The 16,258-nt window shown below is 44.2% G+C and overlaps 1 protein-coding gene across 5 annotated transcripts in view; it reads right to left on the bottom strand.

Annotated features, from left to right (window-relative positions):
• pnpla4 (patatin-like phospholipase domain containing 4) overlaps positions 1-16,258 on the bottom strand; it is a 47,986-nt gene that overhangs the window by 12,234 nt on the left and 19,494 nt on the right. For 3 of the 5 annotated variants that reach the window (XM_052026845.1, XM_052026844.1, XM_052026847.1), the window contains 3 exons: positions 7,268-7,362; positions 5,994-6,129; positions 1,652-1,717 (listed from right to left, as the gene is read on the bottom strand). In XM_052026845.1, the coding sequence (XP_051882805.1) occupies positions 1,652-1,717; positions 5,994-6,129; positions 7,268-7,362 (297 nt within the window). The remainder of the gene's footprint in view (positions 1-1,651; positions 1,718-5,993; positions 6,130-7,267; positions 7,363-16,258) is intronic. The other 2 variants (XM_052026846.1, XM_052026848.1) reach the window with 1 other exon arrangement.

The raw sequence follows: 16,258 nt of genomic DNA, 5'->3' as shown, positions 1-16,258 counted from the left end.
GGGGAAAGAATGAATGGGGATGTCAGGGGCAAGTTTTTCCACACAAGAGGGTGGTGGGTATATGGTACAAGCTGCCAGAGGAAGTGGTACAGGTGGGTACAATTACACTGCTTAAAAGACATTTGGACAGATGGAAAAGGTTGAGGCAGGCACAATAACAACATTTAAAAGACACTTGGACAGGTACATGGATAGGAAAGTTTTAGTGGGATATGGGCCTGATGCAGACAAACAGGGCTAACTTAGATTGGAATCTTGGTCGGCATGGACGAGTTGGTCTGAAGGGCTTGTTTCTGTTTCTATAATGCAGCGAGTAAAAGAACACAAGAAAATAGGAGCAGGAGTAGGCTACCACACTCGGCATGGACGAGTTGGTCTGAAGGGCTTGTTTCTGTTTCTATAATGCAGCGAGTAAAAGAACACAAGAAAATAGGAGCAGGAGTAGGCTACCACACTCTTCAAGCCAGTCCCACCGTTCAATATGATCTTTGATCACCTGCCCCAAGCATCAACTCCTATTCTGTGCCAGTTCCCCATCAATTCCCTGATCTTCCAAATATTTACCTCCTTCCTTCCCCACTTTCCTTAACTGGCCAGCATTCAGGAGGTAAATGCCAGCAAAGCCGGCCACAGTGATTTCTGCCTGTATTCCATTCCATCCACCAAAAGGAAACCACACATTTTAAGCTCTGGCAACCTCTCACCATGACTCCTGCTTCGACTGTTCTTCAGAACTGTTGCACTCCTGCCCTCAAGTGTCCATCTCCGGAGCTGCTGTCAGATTTGAAGGTTACATGTAACTTGCTTATTTACAGCTTCTGGTATAAGGAGCTCAGCATTTCAAATCATTAACAATTCCAACCTTCGTATCTCACATTTCTAGCATTAAGTTTTTTTTTTCCTCCTTTCTTTTCTGTGGGTAATTTCACATATTTAATCACCTTCTACTTACACCCCCTCCACTTTCATCACTCACTGTTGCTTTTACCACTTTCTTTCACAAATCTCCATCACCCATTTTGTATTTCACCTCTCCTTCACTGATTCACGGACCTTACTCCATGTTGTCTCCACTGTGCTCCTCCTTTCCTCTGCGTCCTAAAACTTCCATTTCCAATTTTTCCCAGTTCTGCTGCACCCCAGACATTCTCTCTTCTCCCCCGTCCCATCTGGCAGAAGATACAAAAGCCTGAAAGCACGTAACACCAGGCTCAAGGACAGCTTCTATCCCGCTGTTATAAGGTTATTGAACCATCCCTAGTATGATAAGATGGACTCCTGACCTCACAATCTACCTCAGAATCAGAATTATTATCACTGACATATGTCGTGAAATTTGTTGTTTTGCATAACCTCGATGTGACCTTGCACCTTGTTGCCTGCCTGCTCTTTCTCTCTAACTGTAACACCTTATTCTGCGTTCTGTGATTGCTTTCCCCATGTACTACCTCAATGTACTGATGTGATGAAATGATCAGTATGGATGGCACGCAAAATAATTTTGTCACTGTACTTCAGTACATGTGACAATAATAAACCAATTTACCAAAAGGTCACTGACCTGCAACATTAATTCTTGTTTCTTTCCCCACAGATGCTTCTTGACTTACTGGTTATTTCCAGCATTTATTTAATTTCATTTCATACTCACTTCTCCCTTGTACTCCACGGCCTTGAACCCAGCATAGAGTGGCACAAAGCTGCTGGCAAGTAGAACCTGGTAAGAAATAGTGAGCGTCAATGCTAAGTCTGCAAAGATTCAGGTCTTTTGCTTACTTTTGATGGCCTAATGGTATTAATATATGGTAATGCACCATTCTAAGAAGCTTAATCCACCCAGGTTTGTCTTGAAAGATTTGTGGGATCTTGCTGGGGGCAAATTGCCATTTTCTATATGATAATAATGACCACACAAAAAGCTTACATAGAACATAGAACAGTACAGAGCAAGGTCAACCTTCCTCTTACTTTTGTTCCCCTGCACTTTCCCCCACTCCAGATTTGTTTTTGCAGTTCACTTAGTGTTTCTGCCCGTTCTTATCAGCCCTTAGAACATAGAACAGTACAGCACAATACAGGCCCTTCAGCCAATAATGCTGTGACCACCCTTAAACCTCGCCTAAGACTATCTAACCCCTTCCTCCCACATATCCCTCTATCTTAAATTCCTCCATATGCTTATCTAGTAATCTCTTGAATTTGACCAATGTACCTGCCTCCACCACCACCCCAGGCAGCGCATTCCATGCCCCAACCACTCTCTGGGTAAAAAACCTTCCTCTGATACCTCCCTTGAACTTCCCACCCATTACCTTAAAGCCACGCCATCTTGCACTGAGCATTGGTGCCCTGGGAAAGAGGCGCTGGCTGCCCACTCTATCTATTCCTCTCAATATTTTGTACACCTCTATCATGCCTTTTAAAAATCATGTACATTTTTCAAATACAAAAGTAAGTGGGCCAGAGGTACCATGGACCTGCTGCCTCACAATAGCACAGCTAGTAGAGCCACTGCCTACAGCCCCAGAGACCCAAGTTCAATCCTGACCTTGGGTGCTGCCTGTGTGGAGTTTGCACACTCTCTCTGTGACCACGTGGGTTTCCTCCAGGTGCTCCAGTTTCCTCCCACACACCAAAGACATGAGGGTTGGTAGGTTAGTTGCCTGTTGTAAATTGCCCCTGGTGTGTACTGGATGTCAGTGGCAAAATCTGAGGTGAAATTGAGGAGAATGTGGGAAGAATAAAGAATGCGATTAATGTGGGATTAGTGTAAATGAGTGGTTGATGGTTGGTACGGATTTGATGGATCGAAGGGCCTGTTTCCATGTTGGAGCTCCCGATGCTTCTAAGTTGGTTGCAAAGTGGCCTGGGACATAACAGAATCAAGACAGCAACTGTGTAAGTGCACAAATTTGTTTTAGTGTCTTCATGGTGTCTTCCCTGCCAGCTATGGCTTTTCCCTCTCTCTCACCCCTTTATTTACCCCACTCACCAATATTTATAGATGCATCATTGAAAACATCCTATCCAGATGCACGACAACTTGGTATGGTGACTGCTCTGCCCAAGACCGCAAGAAATTGCAGAGAGTTGTGGACACAGCTCAGTCCATCACGAAAACCAGCCTCCCCTCCATTGACTGTCTACACTTCATGCTGCCTCGGGAAAGCAGCCAAAGTAATCAAGGACCCCTCCCACCCCAGTCATTCTCTCTTCTCCCTCCTCCCATCAGGCAGAAGATACAAAAGCTTGAAAACACGCACCAACAGGCTCAAGGACAGCTTCCACCCCGCTATCATGGGACTCTTGAATGGACCTCTTGTACATTAATAATGAACTCTTGACCTCACAATCTACCTCGTCATGGCCCTTACACCTTATTGTCTGCCTGCACTGCATCTTCTCTGTAACTGTAACACTATATTCTGCCTTCTGTTATTGCTATTCCCTTGTATTACCTCAATGTACCTATGCTCTGTATGGACAGCATACAATACTAAGTTTTTCACTGTATCTTGGTACCTGTGACAATAATAAACCAATTCCAATTCCCCCAACCCATCCCAGTCATTGGTCTTACGGGTTCAAACACTTCCCCCTTTACCACACCAAGCAACCGCAGACAACAGAGGACACACATTGCAGAACTGCTGTTCTAAATACAACGCCTCGCCTGCATCTCAAGACCCTGGGGTCTAGTCCTAAGAGGATATAATGCCCCTCTGTATTGAAGGAAAAGGATTGTGCTGGGCCATCATGATAAAATTGTTTGACATTCTTGTAACCACAACCCAGCATGAAATGACCAGCCTCAGTGCAACAGGGAGGATTGAAAAAAAATCGGTAGTTAACATAGGGGAATATTTTTATGGTTTAATAATTACAAATAATTCTTGAAATTATTTATAAACTCTTGAATAACTATGTTTTTCAAAGCTTGGTTAGTCCAAGGGGGGGATAAAGGCAATTCTTCATACATTAGACAAGATCTAATCTGCAATGTCCCAGGTGGATCTAAATTAAAACTGTTTGGAGAACAAAATATGACATTTATAAGAATTTGTTAATACTAAGGGAAGGTCAATGGCAATAATTCACAGTGGTGAGCAATAAAGCAGGAGATATAATGGGCAATAAGCAATGTTATGACCAGAATCAGCTTTATGATAAAAATTTCCTCTGTTCTGAGCATCAATATCATGACCCCCATATACATTTCTCTTCTTTCTCATTAACAACTCTGCCCACAACCTCTCTGAGGGTTTCTGAATATCCTGGACACCCCTGTGACCCTGTCAAGTAATCTCCACCTACAAGCACAGAACAATCAATTTCACCGGAACCATAATTGCCAAGGGCTAAAAGAGTTTTAATCAATGCAAACATTTATCCACCTATCCAGTTCAGGCAATTAGAATATGTTTCATTTACCCTCATGAGCGATACTCAGCTGCAGCTTGTAATGGGACCGCTGTGGAGCAGGACAGCAGCTTGTAATGAGACCATTGTGGACCAGGGCCACAGCCTGTAATGGCATGGCTATGGAGCAGGGCTGCAGCTTGTAACAAGACCACTGAGAAGCAGGGCTGCAGCTTGTAATAACACCACTGTGGATTTGCAACTTGGCTTGTAAAGAGATCACTGTAGATTAAGGCCACAACTTGTAATGAAGCCACTGTGGATTTGTGACTCAGCTTGTAACGAGACCACTGTACAATTTCTAATGAGACAACTGTGCATTTGGGACACAGTTTGTAATGAGAACACTGTAGATCAGGGCAGTTTGTAATGAGATCACCATGAATTTGTGACTCAGCTTGTAATGAGACCACTGTGGATCAGGGCAGCTTGTAATGAGACCACTGTGGATCAGAGCAGTTTGTAATGAGACCACTTTAGATCATAGCTGTTTGTAATGAGACCACTGTGGATCAGGACAGTTTGTAATGAGGTTACTGTGGATTTGCGACTCAGCTTGTAATGAGAACTGTGGATCAGGGCAATTTGTAATGAGACCACCGTGGATTTGTGACTCAGTTTGTAATGAGCCTAATCCATAGGGACCATTCCAGAATCTGCAGAATTCTGAAAGATGATAAACCAGAGCTCTCACTATCGTCACCTATTTCACTGATGTGGACAGTTTGGTCTTTGGGATCTGTCGGCTTTTGTTCTCACCTACTATTCTAGTGCTTTCCTTTTAACAAAAGCTTATTTCTATGATTTCTTTATTCGCACGAGACCCTCTGATTATTCTGATGGATTTTTATGTCTTCTTCCTTGAAGACAGATAAAATAATTATTTAATTCCTCTGCTACTTCCTTACGCCCCATTGTAAATCCTCCCATCACTATCTGTGAGTCCCACCTCTGCCCTCACTAGTCACTCTGTTTTTGTAGACTTAGAGAAGCTCTTACAGTACATTTTAATGTTTATCATCACTTTACCCTCATATTCCATTTTCCCATTGTCAATTTTTTTTTGGTCCTCCTTTTCTAAGTTCTAAAATGACACCCAATCCTTACACACTGTTATTTCTGGTCATTTTATAATCCTCTTCCTTGTATTTAATTCCATCTTTGATTTCTCCTGTCAGCTGCAGATGGAGTGCTTTACCTCTGAGCTTCTTGTGTCTCAAAGGAATACATTTTTTTCTGCAAATTATGCATTATTGCTTTAAATACTAGCCGCTGAACAGTATGATGTATTGATATTGGTTTATTATTGTCACTTGTACTGTGGTATAAAGAAAAATGTTGGACAGGGAGTGTGCAGGCAGAAGGGATTAGTTTAATTTGGCATGGTGCTCGGTACAGACATTGTGGGCCGAAGGGCCTGTTCCTGTGCTGTACTGTTCTATGTTCTGTGTTTTACATCCACTTGCTGGAGCAGATGCATCAAGACCTGGGATGAGATTTTGAAAGGCCCAACTTAAATGCGAATATCTATTTTCTTTATCATTGATCAAATATCCATTCACGCACTGAGTTACCGTCATGAGATCATCCCTGGTAGGAAACGAGGAGATCATACAATTTTTCAGCGTCTTGGCATTTGTGACTGAGACATGGAGCCGGCCGTGAGCCTTCTTGTGTGCATCAGCTGTAAGTATCGAGTTCATGCCCTCCCTTGGAAGGAAAAATAGCAAATTACAATATCCGACTTTCACATTCTTGGTCTAACTGAACTCCACCATTTTATAAACAATACTTATTCACAAGATTTCATCAGCCAACGAGTTGCAGGTTGGGCAGGGCATATGGCTCATGGGAGACAATCCGTCATACAATAAACATTGCCAATTTACTCAGAAATCAGTCTACTTAGAGTGGTGGGGACAGAAACTACAGCAAATTCTCCTAATGACAACAGGACAATTTTGTTTGAAAATGCAGTTTGTGGAGGATAGTTCAATGTCAGTTAATGCGCATGAAAAACAGGATGATGCTGGAGGAACTCAGCAGGCCAAGCAACATCCGTGGAGAAAAGCAGGCAGTCAACGTTTCGGGACCAGTCCTGAAGAAGGGTCCTGACCCGAAACGTTGACCGCCTGCTTTTCTCCACGGATGCTGCCTGGCCTGCTGAGTTCCACTAGCATCATCGTGTTTTTCATCTAGATTCCAGCATCTGCAGTCCTTTGTTTCTCTAAATTAATGTGCATAAAGTCAATCTCAGTCACTTAAAATGGGCAGGCACGGTAGCATAGCAGTTAGCGTAACGCTTTACAGCGCCAGTGACCCGGGTTCAATTCCGGCCACTGTCTGTAAGGAGTTTGTACGTTCTCCCCGTGCCTGCGTGGGTTTCCTCCGGGTGCTCCGATCTCCTCCCACATTCCAAATACATACGGGTTAGGAAGTTGTGGGCATGCTACGTTGGCGCCGGAAGCGTGGCGACACTTGCAGGCTGCCCCCAGAATATTCCACGCAAAAAAGATGCATTTCACTGTGTGTTTCGATGTACATGTGACTAATAAAGAAATATTAAATCTTACTGTAGTTGCAAAGCTTGATTGACAGGGGAGATATCCAATCATCTTCATTCTGACTATAAATGGCCTTTTATAAAACTACATGACTCACACACAGGTTTTGCATATTCAAACCAATTTAAATTTGCATCTGCCTTAACCATCCTCACTTTCTGAGTTAACCACGTATTCCTGCCATTACAGTTCAACCCCGTGAGTGCATCATACAAGGAGGCATGGGAACAGGACATTCAGCCCAATAACTCCAATGGATTGAATGGCACTCTCCTGTTCCTTACCTAAGTAGCTTCATGAAGTCATAGCCAGGGGTTATTGCTCCAAACATCTGACTCCTGACATCAGTGGCAAACTCGTAGGTAAATTCTTTACATTGCTGTGAGTGGGAAAAGAAAGAACAATAAAAACAGCTTCATTCCAGTCATTGAGGGAGTTATTGTACCTGCCTCAACCACTTCCTCTGGCAGCTCGTTCCATATATGCACCAACCTCTGGGTGAAGAAGTTGCCTCTTGGGTGCCTTTTAAATCTCCCTCTCACCTTAAACCTATATGGATAGATACAGCACGGAAATAGGACCTTCAGACCATTGAGTCTGTGCCACCCGTCAACTAATCCGACATTTAACCCATTTTTTTTTACTCTCCCACATTCCCGCCAACTCCCTCCAGATTCTGCTCTTACCAACAGACTAGGGGCAATTAGTGGCCAATTAACTACCAACCTGAACATCTTTGGGATGTGGGAGGAAACTGGAGCACCCAGAGGGAGAACCCATGAGGTTACAAGGTGAACATGCAAACTCCACACAGTCAGCGCCCAAGGTTAGGATTGAACCTGGGTCTCCAGCACTGAGAGGCAGTGGGTCTACTAGCTGTGCCACTGTCCCCCCCATTATGTTCATTTTCGAGCCTTGTGTCTATGCCTTCCTAGATGACCTAATTCTTATCTCTGAAATGTCAGTCAACTCCGCCTCTGCCTCAGCTCTCCTGCTGCTGAAATCCTCACCTAGGCCTCTGTTATCTCCACTACTCCATAGCTGAGACTGCCTACTTAGCCCGAGCCTGATGCTATATATGTCAGGTCAGGGCAGGCATGGTAGTGTAGAAGGGCAGGCACGGTAGTGTAGCGGTTAGTGTAATGTTATTACAGCACCAGCGACCCGGGTTCAATTCCGACGCTGTCTGTAAGGAGTTTGTACATTCTCCCCGTGTCTGCGTGGGTTTCCTCCGGGTGCTCCGGTTTCCTCCCACATTCCAAAGACGTACGGGTTAGGAAGTTGTGGGCATGCTATGTTGGCGCCAGAAGCATGGCAACACTTGCGGGCTGCTTCCCAGAACACTCTAGGCAAAAAGATGCATTTCACTGTGTGTTTCGATGTACATGTGACTAATAAAGAAATCTTATCTTATCTCAAGTGCATGTTCTGAAAAAGCAGTCACCTTTGGGTTGGGTTGGGTTGTGCCATGCCTGCTTGGCTCAGCCCTTTCTCCAGGCTGGAATGATTTGCTTAGGACTATCCTGTGCCCATTGCTCTTGATCAAATTTGTTGCTTCATCCTCAAAAGGATTATCATGATGTTTGAGATCATTATAGTGATGGTCAGGTCTGATCATAAAATATAAATACTTGGGCATCATCTTCCACAGTTGGATTGGGTTTTAACTTTATACCCAAGCTGATGACTATTCCAAAGCACTCCTGGTCAGCCTCCCCAATTCATTCCTCTGTGGGAGAGGTGATCAACGTCTGCTGGTCACCTCCTAACTCACACCAAGGCCTCTTCACCCATTACAGCTACTAACTTACACCAACACCCAGCCTGACAAAGTTTAAAATTCTCAGGCCTATTTTCACAGCCTAGCCTCTCCGTCTTTCCATCATTCTCTCTGACCTGAAAAACTCCCAAGAGATTTGTGCTCCTCTCGTTCTGGGCTCTCAATCACCCCGCTTTTAAAATCTTGAAGACAGGCTGAAGCCCTAACCTACAGAATCCTCACTATCAACCTCTCTGTCCTTCTCTCTCCTCCTCTCTCTCTTCCTTCAAAGCATCGCTAAAAAAATAGCATAGACCAAGCTTTTGGTCACCTACCCTAATACCACTTTACATGGAAAGGTGTCCGTCGTCTTACAATGCTCCCGTGAAACTCTAAGGGGTATGGGGACGCGTGAACTATGTTCAAGTTCAAGTTTAGGGCAGCACGGTAGTGTAGTGGTTAGCAAGACGCTATTACAGCACCAGCGATCGGGGTTCGATTCCCGTCGCTGTCTGTAAGGAGTTTGTATGTTCTCCTTGTGCCTGTGTGGGTTTCCTCCGGGTGCTCCGGTTTCCTCCCACATTACAAAGACGTAAGGGTACGTTAATTTGGGTTTGAAATGGGCGGCGCGGACTTGTTGGGCCAGAAGGCCTGTTACCACACTGCAAATAAAAATTTCAAAAAAAATTTATTGTAATAGGCATGCATAAACAGGGTATAAATGCCATGAAAATGAGCATTTTGCAGGAAAGTTCATTACATGTATGACAAACACAAGTTAAAATAAACTTAAATAAACATAATGACATTAGTGCAAGTTGAGAGGGAGAAAAAGAAATACAGTCCGAGGCAGTGTTAGCGTCTTTCAGGTCGCTTCAAGAACCTGAGGGCGGTGGGGAAGAAGCTGTTGTTGAACCTTGAGGTGTGGGTCTTCGGGGTCCTGTACCTCCTACCTGATGGCAGCAAGGGGAAGAGGTATGGCGATATGAGTTGTTGCTGACACAACATGGAACGCACCTGTGTCAGCTCTTGGAGAGAGATATCCAAATAGTTCCTTTGCACCTTTTACGATTCTGAACACGTTAAATATCTCCTTCACCTTCTTTGCTCCAAGTTGGATAAGTTGCTCTACATAAGTGATATTGTTAATCCCAGTTCTAGCAAAGAGCGAGCCAAGAATCACTGTCATGCTAGGGATAAGATATTGGAAATATGCCAGCAAAGTGCCTTTGGTGCTAAATCCCTGCATCTGTAACCACCTCCAGGAGAAGAAACAAGATTACACGGTGCATGTGCATGATACAGTGGCCTCTCGACACCATGAATCATTCAACATGCACTTATGTTGAGTAAGGCATCAGATACTTGGAGTGACACAAATAAAAGAAAGGCATGAATTCAGTACTTAGAGCTGATGTACATGACGGTTGTGGCAGAGCCTCAAAACAAGGTAATAGCTGATGGGGCTAAGATGCAGACCATCGCTCATTCATTCCATAAGTTGACCCCTTCGTTATAAGAAATAGGAGCAGGGGTCTAGACCCTGATCACTCCCTAAGTCCCATGGTAATAAGAAATAGGAGGCCATTCAGCCCCTCAAAGATCATGGCTGATCATTCACCATGACACCACTTTCCCGTAGTCACCCTATATCCTTTGATTCCCTTAATAATTCACACTTGTCCTCTGTGAGTATAGGACTCCAATGATGCTTCCATGGCCCGTCCACAAGACAGAGTTGGTCTGTGAGCGGTAACGAGGTTACAGACTGTGAATCACAAGACCCCAAACCCCATCCTACTCTTAAGCCTTCTGACAGCTCCTGCTGTCTGAAGCCTTTTCCACCTTTTCCCAAAGTCTCAGATGATCAGAGACCTTTAGAAACAGTCAAAAACATTTGAATTATTAAAGAAATTAAAGTATATGAATAAAATTTAAAATAATTGATGGTAAGCATAGACATGATGGGCCGAAGGGTCTGTATCTGTGACATATGACTATGAATTATGTAGAGTGACTAAAAATATTAATATTGATTGAAATAATTTATAAGAAAAGCCATTTATCTTAACTCACCTTTTCATTGAAGGTCATGGCCCCATCATGTTGTGAAGCTGGGGCTGGATGCGAAGTGCATCCAGCCCCTTGGCGTAGTCATTATGGAATTCCCCTGGACTCCGGGCAAGTACAGCAGGGAGCAGGAAGTCAAATGTGAGTGTATCTGACCTCCAGCACATTCCATCCTTCCGTGTTCCAATGGATGGACACAGAATTCAGAATGCGTTGTTACACGTACTCCAATAGCCAGTGATTCTTTATGGAACCACTGACTTTACAGAGACAGCAGACTGACAACAGTCAACAATCCCTAATATGTAAACAAAAAATGCTGGAAACACTCAGCAGGTTAGGCAGCATCTGTGGGGAGAAAAACAGAGTTAATGTTTCAGATCCAGGAAGCAGGAAAGCGAAAAAAATGTTAGTTTAACGTGGCAGCTAGTGGTGGGGGAAGAATGGATAAGGACAAAGGGAATATCTCTGATAGTGAGGAGCCAGGTTTGGCAATTGGTTTATTATTGTCACATGTACGGAGATGTAGTGGAAAGCTTTTGTTTGTCTGCCAGCCAGATTATTCCATGCATAAGTGCATCAAGGTAGTAAAAAGAAAAACAGAATGCAGCATATAGTGTTACAGAAAAGTGTCGTGCAGGTAGGCAAAGTGGTTTGCTCTGGTGATAAGTTGTTAATGAAGCCATATAGTTGATAGATTGACGAGGGGGATTAGCAAAATAAAGAAAAGAACGTGTAAAAGCTGTGAAATGCAGAGCTGCTGAAATGTGAAGTAAGACAGGCCATGCAAATGGAGAGGGAAGGACTGACTTAATGTTACAGATGGATTGAACTACAGGAGAACCAGCCAGTTTTGTTACGGAGAAAGTGAGTTACCTGCAGTTGTTGAATTCGATATCGAGTCCCAAAGAATGCAATGTGCGCAGATGCGGAATGAGACACTGTTCCTCAAGCTCACTCTGGGCTTCATAGGAACAGCGAGGGAAACCAGAGACAGTAGTCAGAATGGATGTGGAATGCAGGATTAAAGTGACAGGTAACTGGAAGCTCAGGTCCATGCCTGCGGACTGAAGGGAGGTGCTGCACCATTCTACACTTGCTTTCTCCAATGCAAAAGACAGCCAACAATCCCCATAGCGTCTAGTATTACTCAGACTTGGAAGAATAGAATTAAGGGCTGATAAGAACAGGCAGAAACACTAAGTGAACTGCAAAAACAAATCTGGAGTGGGGGAAAGTGCAGGGGAACAAAAGTAAGAGGAAGGTTGACCTTGCTTTGAACAGGGCACAGGCTCAGGAAGTGTGCTTGGCAAACAAGGGGGTCACCACTGCAGACAAGACAAAACCACAGCAAAAGATAAAGCCTTCAGAAGCCCTGGTTTAGAAGGTGCTTTGCCTCAAGTCACCAGCATTTGCACAGTAAGTTACACACAGATAAACAGTCCAAGGCAAGCGGCAACAATGTAATTAGGACTTCATTGAAAGAGGGGACATTAATGCAGCTGATTAAAAACTTGGACAAAGAGATGGGCTGCAAGGAGTATTTTATAAAGGAACAGGTAACGGAAAGGCTTAAAAAGGCTGTCAGCATACAAAACCTGAAGGCAGAGTTGGTGACCCAGCAGGGCACGGAAACTGTGCAGACACAGCAGGCCACAAGTGAAGGCTTAAGATAATGAGCAACGAGGGCACGTAGGGATTTGAAAACAAGAATGAGAGTTTTAAATTTTGAGCTGTTGCGTAACTGGAAGGTATTGTAGTTCAGTGAGCACTGACAATTCGCTTCAATTTGAATACCGCCACAACAGGCCAACAGCAGATGCAATTTCTCTAGCTCTTCACTCTGCTCTGAACCATCTGGACAACAGGAACACATACATCAGGCTGCTGTTCATCGACTACAGCTCAGCGTTCAACACAATCATCCCATCCAAACTCATCATCAAGCTTCAAGACCTGTATCTCCCCCTGCAACTGGATACTCAACTTCCTCAACTGCAGACCTCAATCAGTGAGGATTGATAACAACATCTCCTCACTGGCCATCAGTATAGGTGCACCTCAAGGCTGAGTGCTTAGGCCCCTGCTCTACTCTATACACACGTGACTGTGCAGCTAAGCACATCTTTAATGCCAGATAAAAATTCGCTGATGACACCATTGTTGTTGGACAAATCACAGGCAGTGATGAGTCAGCGTACAGGAGCAAGGGAGGACACCTGTGAGACAACTGTTGAGTGGGCCGCAACAACAACCTCTCGCTCAACGTCAGTAAAACCAAAGAGCTGATTGTTGACTTCAGGAAGGGGAAGGAGGGCGAACACGCGCCAGTATACATTGGGGGATCGGCAGTGGAGAGAGACAGGAGCTTTAAATTCCTGGGCATTAACATATCAGATGACCTGTCCTGGGCCCAGCACACAGATGCAATCACAAGGAAGGTGTACCAGCATCTTTACTTTCTTAGGAGGTTAAGGAGATTTGGCTTGTCACCGAAAACTCTAACAAATTTCTACAGATGTACTGTCAAAAGTATCCTGACTGGTTGCATCATGGTCTGGTACGGCAATTCAAATGCACAGGAATGCAAGAAGCTGCAGAGAGTAGTGGACTCAGCCCAATACATCATGGACACATCCCTCCCCACCATTGGTAGTATCTACAGAATAAGATATCTTTATTAGTCACATGTACATCGAAACACACAGTGAAATGCATCTTTTGCGTAGAGTGTTCTGGGGTCAGACAACATAGCATGCCCACAACTTCCAAACACGTATGTCTTTGGAATGTGGGAGGAAACCTGAGCACCCGGAGGAAACCCACGCAGACACAGGGAGAACGTACAAACTCCTTACAGACAGCTGCCGGAATTGAACCTGCGTGGCTGGCGCTGCAATAGCATTACGCTAACCGCTACACTACCGTGACTGCCAGTGCTGCCTCAAGAAGGAAACATCCATCATCAAAGATCCCCACCATCTGGGCCATGCCATCTTCTCACAGCTACCAATGGGCAGGAGGTACAGAAGCCTGAAGTCCCACACCACCAGGTTCAAGAACAGCTACTTCCCTTCAACCATTTGGTTCTTGAACCAACCTGCACAACCCTAATCACTACAGTGTAGCTACACTATGACCACTTTGATCACTTTGCACTACAATGGACTTTGTGTTTTTCTTTGTTCTAATTGTGTTCTTTCTTGTAAAAGTTGTGTATAATTTATGTTTAGTTTATGCTTTTCTTGTAAATGCTGCTTATCTGATGCTATGTGCCTGTGATATTGCTGCAAGTAAGCTTATCATTGCACCTGTGCACACATGGACTTATGCAGATGACAATAAACTCAACTTTGACTTTGAATAGAAGAATGGCATTTGGACTTTTAGGAAACAAGTAATGAGTTTTGATTGACAAATCACCTGAGGTAGAGATGGTGGAAGACGAATAAATGCACATCGACGAGGCTTTCAGCATCAGATTGGATTCTTTTCCTAGGAGTGAACATCACCAGCAGCCTGTCTTGGTCAAATCACGTAGATGCCACAGCCAAGAAAGCCAACAGCGCCTCTACTTCCTCAGGAGGCTAAAGAAATTCAGTTTGTCCCCTTTGACACTCACCAACTTTTATCGATGTACCATAAAAAGCATCCTATCTGGATGCATCATGGCTTGGTACAGCAACTGCTCTGCCCAGGACCGCAAGAAACTGCAGAGAATTGTGGACACAGCTCAGCACATCACAGACACCAGCCTCCCCACCTTGGACTCTGTCTTTACCTCTCACTGCCTTGGTGAAGCAGCCAGCATAATCAAAGACCCCACCCACCCGGGTCATTCTCTCTTCTCCCCTCTTCCATCAGATAGAAGATACAGGAGCTTGAGGGCACGTACCACCAGACTTAAGGACAGCTTCTACCCCACTGTGATAAGACTATTGAATGGTTCCCTTATATGATGAGATGGACTCTGACCGCACGATCTACCTTGTTGTGACCTTGCACCTTATTGCACTGCACTTTCTCTGTAGCTGTGACACTTTGTACTGTCATTGTTTTTACCTGTAGTACCTCAATGCACTCTGTACTAACTCAATGTAACTGACCTGTACGATCGGTATGCAAGACAAGTATTTCACTGTACCTCAGTACAAGTGACAATAATAAACCAATACCAATACAGGCTATCCCCAGGGTACGAATGCCCAACTTACAGAGACTTCCAAATACAAACAAGCTCTCATGATATTATTAAATTCAAAAGTCCGACATACATACATATGTTCGTTCCTACGAACAGCAGAACTAGTTTCCTCTCTCTGTTCACGTTTAGTGATTGTTCCTTGTTATCAGTCTTATGTGTTTCTGATGCATTCATTACAATATTGTGATGACCAAATCAAGTGATTTTTGTGTTTTTTCCAACTTACGGACAAAATCAAATTATGGACATCTGCAAAAAGGGAATTGGCGACAGCCTATATATCCTTCCAGCATGTAAGACAACTATTTGGCCCATTGTCCATGCTGGCTCTCAGAGAAACTCCATTAGTTCCATTCCTCTAATCATTTCCTTGAAACCCATTCTTTCTCACATGTCCATCAACTCCCCTACCCCTTTCTGATTCGCCTCCCACCCACCTACAGACTAGGGGCAATTTACAACGGCCAATTAACCTGCCGACCAGCACAGCATTGGGATGTGGGAGAACAGCCAGGGGAAACCCATGCAGTCACAGGGATGTTGTGCAAGCTCCACACAGAGAGCATCTGATGTCAGGATCTGGGTCCCCGGAACTGATGAACTCAATCTCTCAATCTCCACTGCTCTTTCTTTGTAACTGAAAGCCTTTATCCACCTCCACTGCACTTTCTTTGTAACTGTAATGGTAACGCTGTATTAGAACATAGACCATAGAACAGTACAGCACAATACAGGCCCTTTGACTCACAATGTTGTGCCGACCTTTAAACCTCACCTAAAACTATCTCACCCCTTCCTCCCACATATCCCTCTATTTTAAGTTCCTCCATATGCTTACCTAGTAATCTCTTGAATTTAACGAACATACCTGCCTCCACCACCACCCCAGGCAGCGTATTGCATGCCCCAACCACCCTCTGGGTAAAAAACCTTCCTCTGATATCTCCCTTGAACTTCTCACCCATTACTTTAAAGCCATGCCCTCTTGTATTGAGCATTGGTGCCCTGGGAAAGAGGCGCTGGCTGTCCACTCTATCTATTCCTCTCAATTCTGCATTCTGTTATGGCTTTTCCCTTTGTACTACCTCAATGTACTTCTATTTGGAGTGATCTGTATGAATGGCATACAAAGCAAAGTCTTTCACTGTACTTTGGCACATGTGACAATCATAAACTAATTACAATTGAACTGTGAGGCAGCCACACTAACTGGTGCACCAATGTTCCATCCATTACATAGCA

The sequence above is a fragment of the Pristis pectinata genome, chromosome 11 (genome assembly GCF_009764475.1).
Source record: "Pristis pectinata isolate sPriPec2 chromosome 11, sPriPec2.1.pri, whole genome shotgun sequence".
Lineage (NCBI taxonomy): Eukaryota > Metazoa > Chordata > Chondrichthyes > Rhinopristiformes > Pristidae > Pristis > Pristis pectinata.
This window is presented reverse-complemented; position numbering and strand designations above follow the sequence as displayed.